The sequence below is a fragment of the Eimeria tenella genome, genomic scaffold, assembly GCF_000499545.2.
Source record: "Eimeria tenella Houghton genomic scaffold, Eth_scaff115, whole genome shotgun sequence".
NCBI lineage: Eukaryota > Apicomplexa > Conoidasida > Eucoccidiorida > Eimeriidae > Eimeria > Eimeria tenella.
The window spans coordinates 14,873-18,711 of NW_013541479.1; the positions used below are offsets into that span (position 1 = coordinate 14,873).

The 3,839-nt window shown below is 54.4% G+C and overlaps 1 protein-coding gene across 1 annotated transcript in view; it reads left to right on the top strand.

Annotated features, from left to right (window-relative positions):
- Positions 1-424: 424 nt before the first annotated feature.
- ETH_00002070 (zinc transporter, putative) overlaps positions 425-3,839 on the top strand; it is a gene marked incomplete at both ends in the record, with an annotated part of 4,859 nt that continues 1,444 nt past the window's right edge. Inside the window, 8 exons of the mRNA XM_013372964.1 lie at positions 425-455; positions 754-840; positions 1,182-1,583; positions 1,764-1,934; positions 2,314-2,412; positions 2,625-2,888; positions 3,285-3,403; positions 3,755-3,839. The exon at positions 3,755-3,839 is cut by the window's right edge and continues 68 nt beyond it. Of these exons, the coding sequence (XP_013228418.1) occupies positions 425-455; positions 754-840; positions 1,182-1,583; positions 1,764-1,934; positions 2,314-2,412; positions 2,625-2,888; positions 3,285-3,403; positions 3,755-3,839 (1,258 nt within the window). The remainder of the gene's footprint in view (positions 456-753; positions 841-1,181; positions 1,584-1,763; positions 1,935-2,313; positions 2,413-2,624; positions 2,889-3,284; positions 3,404-3,754) is intronic.

Here is a 3,839-nt window from a genome sequence, read left to right on the forward strand (position 1 = left end):
CTTGCTGCTGCTGCAGCTGCAGCCCTGTACGCTCTTTGGTGATGCAGACACTTGCTGCTGCCGCTGCTGCAGCGTGAGTTGCTGTTGCTGTTGCGTCTGCTGCAGCTGCTGCAGCTGCGGCTGCTGGCTACCTGCAGCTACAAACTAGGACACGATCAGTCAGCTGAAAAGATAGTTTGGATTATTTTCTTTAAAAAAAATTAAATTTGAATTAAATAAAAAACTAAAAGAATTATTTTCTGAAGCAAACGCGTGCAGCAGAAGGCCTGGAGTTGCTGTGGGGAGCAGCGGCGAGCTGCTGCTGCGCGCGAGCGGCGGCGATCGCAGCAGCAAAAGGCAGTTAAAAATGGAAAAAGAAAAGAAAAAGAACAGAACTGAAACGGAAATGCAAAATAGAAGTAATTGAGTTGAAAAAAACGCAAAAATGAGCAGAAGGAAGGTCCAGAAGGGTCAAAGTGGTCTTGATAGATGGTCTGCATGCAGCAGCAAACCTGCTTCGGGGCTGGTAGCAGCAGCACCTTTGCTGCTCGCCGCTTGTCCTCGCGCCAACTTTCTATTTTTATCTAATTGCTTTAAAATTGTTTTTCGGTTTAAATGAATAGCAACTTGTCGCGCGAGCAGCAGCAGCAGGAGCGGCTGCAGGAGCAGGAGCAGCAGCAGGAGCAGCAGCAACAGCAGCAGCAGCAGCAGCAGACTCGAGAAAGGAACTGCTAGGCTTTGCCTGAGGCCCATTTAGGAACTTATTTTTACAAGAAGGACAAACACACGGGGAGAGCAGCTGCAGCAGCAGCAGCGACGCGAGCAGCAGAGCAGCAGCAGCAACAGCAGCAGCTGCAGCAGGTGCAGCAGCAACTCAGAATTGCAACTGCTGCGGCTTCAGCAGCACCCGTGCAGCCCAGAAGCTGCAGTGTATGGACACTTCACAGTGTCTCTTTTCTGTCTCTACTCTCGCCCCACACGGCAGCGCAAACCCTAAACGCTAAACCCTCAACGGCAGCGCAAACCCTAAACGCTAAACCCTCAACGGCAGCGCAAACCCTAAACCCTAAACCCTAAACCCTAGCTGATGGAAAGTCACGAGCCGCTGCGGTGAAGCCTAAACCCTAGGCCCCAATTCCGGAGTTTCGAGTGTACATACACTGCAACTTATTGTGCTGCTTTTCTTTCCTCCCTAAAGCGAGCAGCAGCAGCAGCAGCAGCCGCAGCAGCGGCCCCCGTCAGCAGCAGCAGCAGCCGCAACAGCGGCCTCCGTCAGCAGCAGCAGCCGCCGCAAGAGCGGCCTCCGTCAGCAGCAGCAGCAGCTGCAGCAGCGGCAGCTGCAGCAGCAGCAGCACGAGAAGCTGCGCACGTCGATTTTCACAGGGGAAGAAGCAGCAGCAGCGGCTTCAGAAGCAGCAGCCGCGAGAGCAGCAGCAGCAGCAGCAGCAGCAGCAAGATGTCGTCTGCAGCTGTTTTGGTCGCTTCAAAAGCAGCAGCAGCAATTTTGTTTTTTGCTGCTGCTCTCACTGGTGCAGCAGTTCCTTTGGTGCTTGACAGGTGCAAAATAGGCAAAAACATTTCCTACTTAAATGCCTTCGCCGCAGGTGCCCAAACCCTAAACCCTAAACCCTAAACCCTAAACCCTAGCTCGCGCTGCTCCGTTGCGCAGCCGCGGGTTCGCTCGCTGCAGACTGCAGCCTTGAGGCCCTGAGACTTCGGGCCCAGGGCTTGGGGCTGGGGCCTAGGGTTTAGGGTTTAGGGTTTAGGGTTTAGGGTTTGTGCAGGTGCGTTTTTGGCGCTGGGGGTTTTGCACATAATGCCCGAGGCGGTGGAGCTGCTGGACGAGCTTGAGGTGTACATACACCTCAACTCCAAACCCTACCCCGCCACTTTCTGTTTGGTCTTCGTCGGATATTTAATTATTCTTTTTTGCGAAGGAGTTCTCTGCGGAGACAGTGAGGGTTTAGGGTTTAGGGTTTAGGGTTTAGGGTTTTGGGGTTTAGGGTGGGGTTTGGGGTTTGGGGTTGGGGTTTGGGGTTTGGGGTTGGGGTTTGGGGTTTGGGGTTTACGCGGGGCGTCTAGGGTCGGGGGTCTAGGGTTTGGGGTTTGGGGTTTGGGGTTTAGGGTTTAGGGTTTAGGGTTTAGAGTTTAGGATTCGGGGTTTGGGGCTTAGGAGAGGGTTTGGGGTGGAAGATGCAGAGTAGACGCTATTGTTCTGTGTCTTTCTTTTCCCTCCAGGGCCTAGGGTTTAGGGTTTAGGGTTTAGGGTTTGGGCTTTAGGGTTTAGGGTTTAGGGTTTAGGGTTTAGGGTTTAGGGTTTAGGGTTTGTTGCAGGTTTTAGCCACGACGAGGCCCACGAGGGCAGTCGAAAGGAAGGCAAAGAGAGCAGCACCAACAGCAGCAATGCTTCTGATGAACAAGACGTCGATTACTGTAATGCTGCTGCTGCTGCTGCTGCTGCTGCTGCTGCTGCTGGTGTTGCTGCTGCTGCTGCTGGGAGTGCAGCTGCTGCTGCTGCTGCAGGGGGTGCTGTTGTTTCAGGGAGTCCTGCTGCTGCTGCTGGGAGCACTGCTGTAATGCTGCTGCCGGGAGTCCTGCTGCTCATGTTGTTGCTGCTGCTGCTGCTGCTGCTGCTGCTGCTGCAGCGCACCCTGAGGGGTGCTGCATCGAGCTGCAGATGGGGGACGTTTGCAAGTCGGAGGGAGCAGCAGCAGCAGCAGCAGCAGCAGCAAAAGGTTCAGAAGTGGCCAAAATGAACAAAATAAATGAATTAAATGAATTAAAGCAATTAAATGAATTAAATCAAATCAACAGCAGCAGCAAAACTCCCGACAGCAGCAGCAGCAGCAGATTCGACTCCACCGCTTTCTTCCTCATGGCCGCCCTTGCCATCCACGGCCTCTTCGAAGGTGAGCTTCCAGCTAGCTAGCTAGCTAGCTGGCTAGCTAGCCAGATAGCTAGCTAGCTAGCTGGCTAGCTAGCTAGCTAGCTAGCTAGCTAGCCAGATAGCTAGCTAGCCAGATAGCTAGCTAGCCAGATTGCTAGCTAGCCAGATAGCTAGCCAGATAGCTAGCTAGCTAGTCCGTCGACTTGTCAACCAATCTAGCTAGCTAGCTAGCTAATCCAGCCAGCTAGCCAGCTAGCTAGCTAGCTACCAACCCGGCTAGCTACCAGGCCAGCCCTCTAGCCATCCAGCAAGCCACCCAGCTAGCCAGCTAGCCACCCAGCTAGCCAGCTAGCCAGCTAGCTAGCTAGCCAGCTAGCCAGCTAGCTAGCTAGCTAGCTAGCTAGCTGTTGCTGCGCAGGAGTGCTGGTGGGGGCCGCTCTGGAGGTTTCGACTTTGTGGCTGACAGCAGCAGTTGTGGTGGGCCACAAGTGGGCCGAGGCCATGCTGCTGATGTGCCACTTCACCGAAAGAAACGCAGTGAGGGTTTAGGGTTTAGGGTTTAGGGTTCAGGGTTTAGGGTTTAGGGTTTGGGGTTGGGGTTGGGGCTGGGGTTAGGGTTTGGGGTTTGGGGCGGTTTGGGGTGGGGGAGGGGGAGAAGGAAGGGTTTGCGGGTCTAGGGTTTAGGGTTTAGGGTTTAGGGTTTAGGGTTTGAGCGGGCTGCTGCTTCGCAGTCTGTGTGCTGCGCTTTCACCTTCACCGCTTTGCTGTGCTGCTGCTGCTGCTGTTTGTGCTGCTGCTGCTGCAATTTGTGGTGTTTTTGGTCCGTTTTTCTCGCCGTTTGGGTTGCGCGTGCTGCTGCTGCTGCTGCTGCTGCTGCTGCTGCTGCAGTCGAAGAAGACGGTGTGTTTGCTGCTGCTGTCGTTTGCTGCTTCTTCTCCCTTGGGGGTTTTGCTGGGGGCCTTTTTAGCAGCAG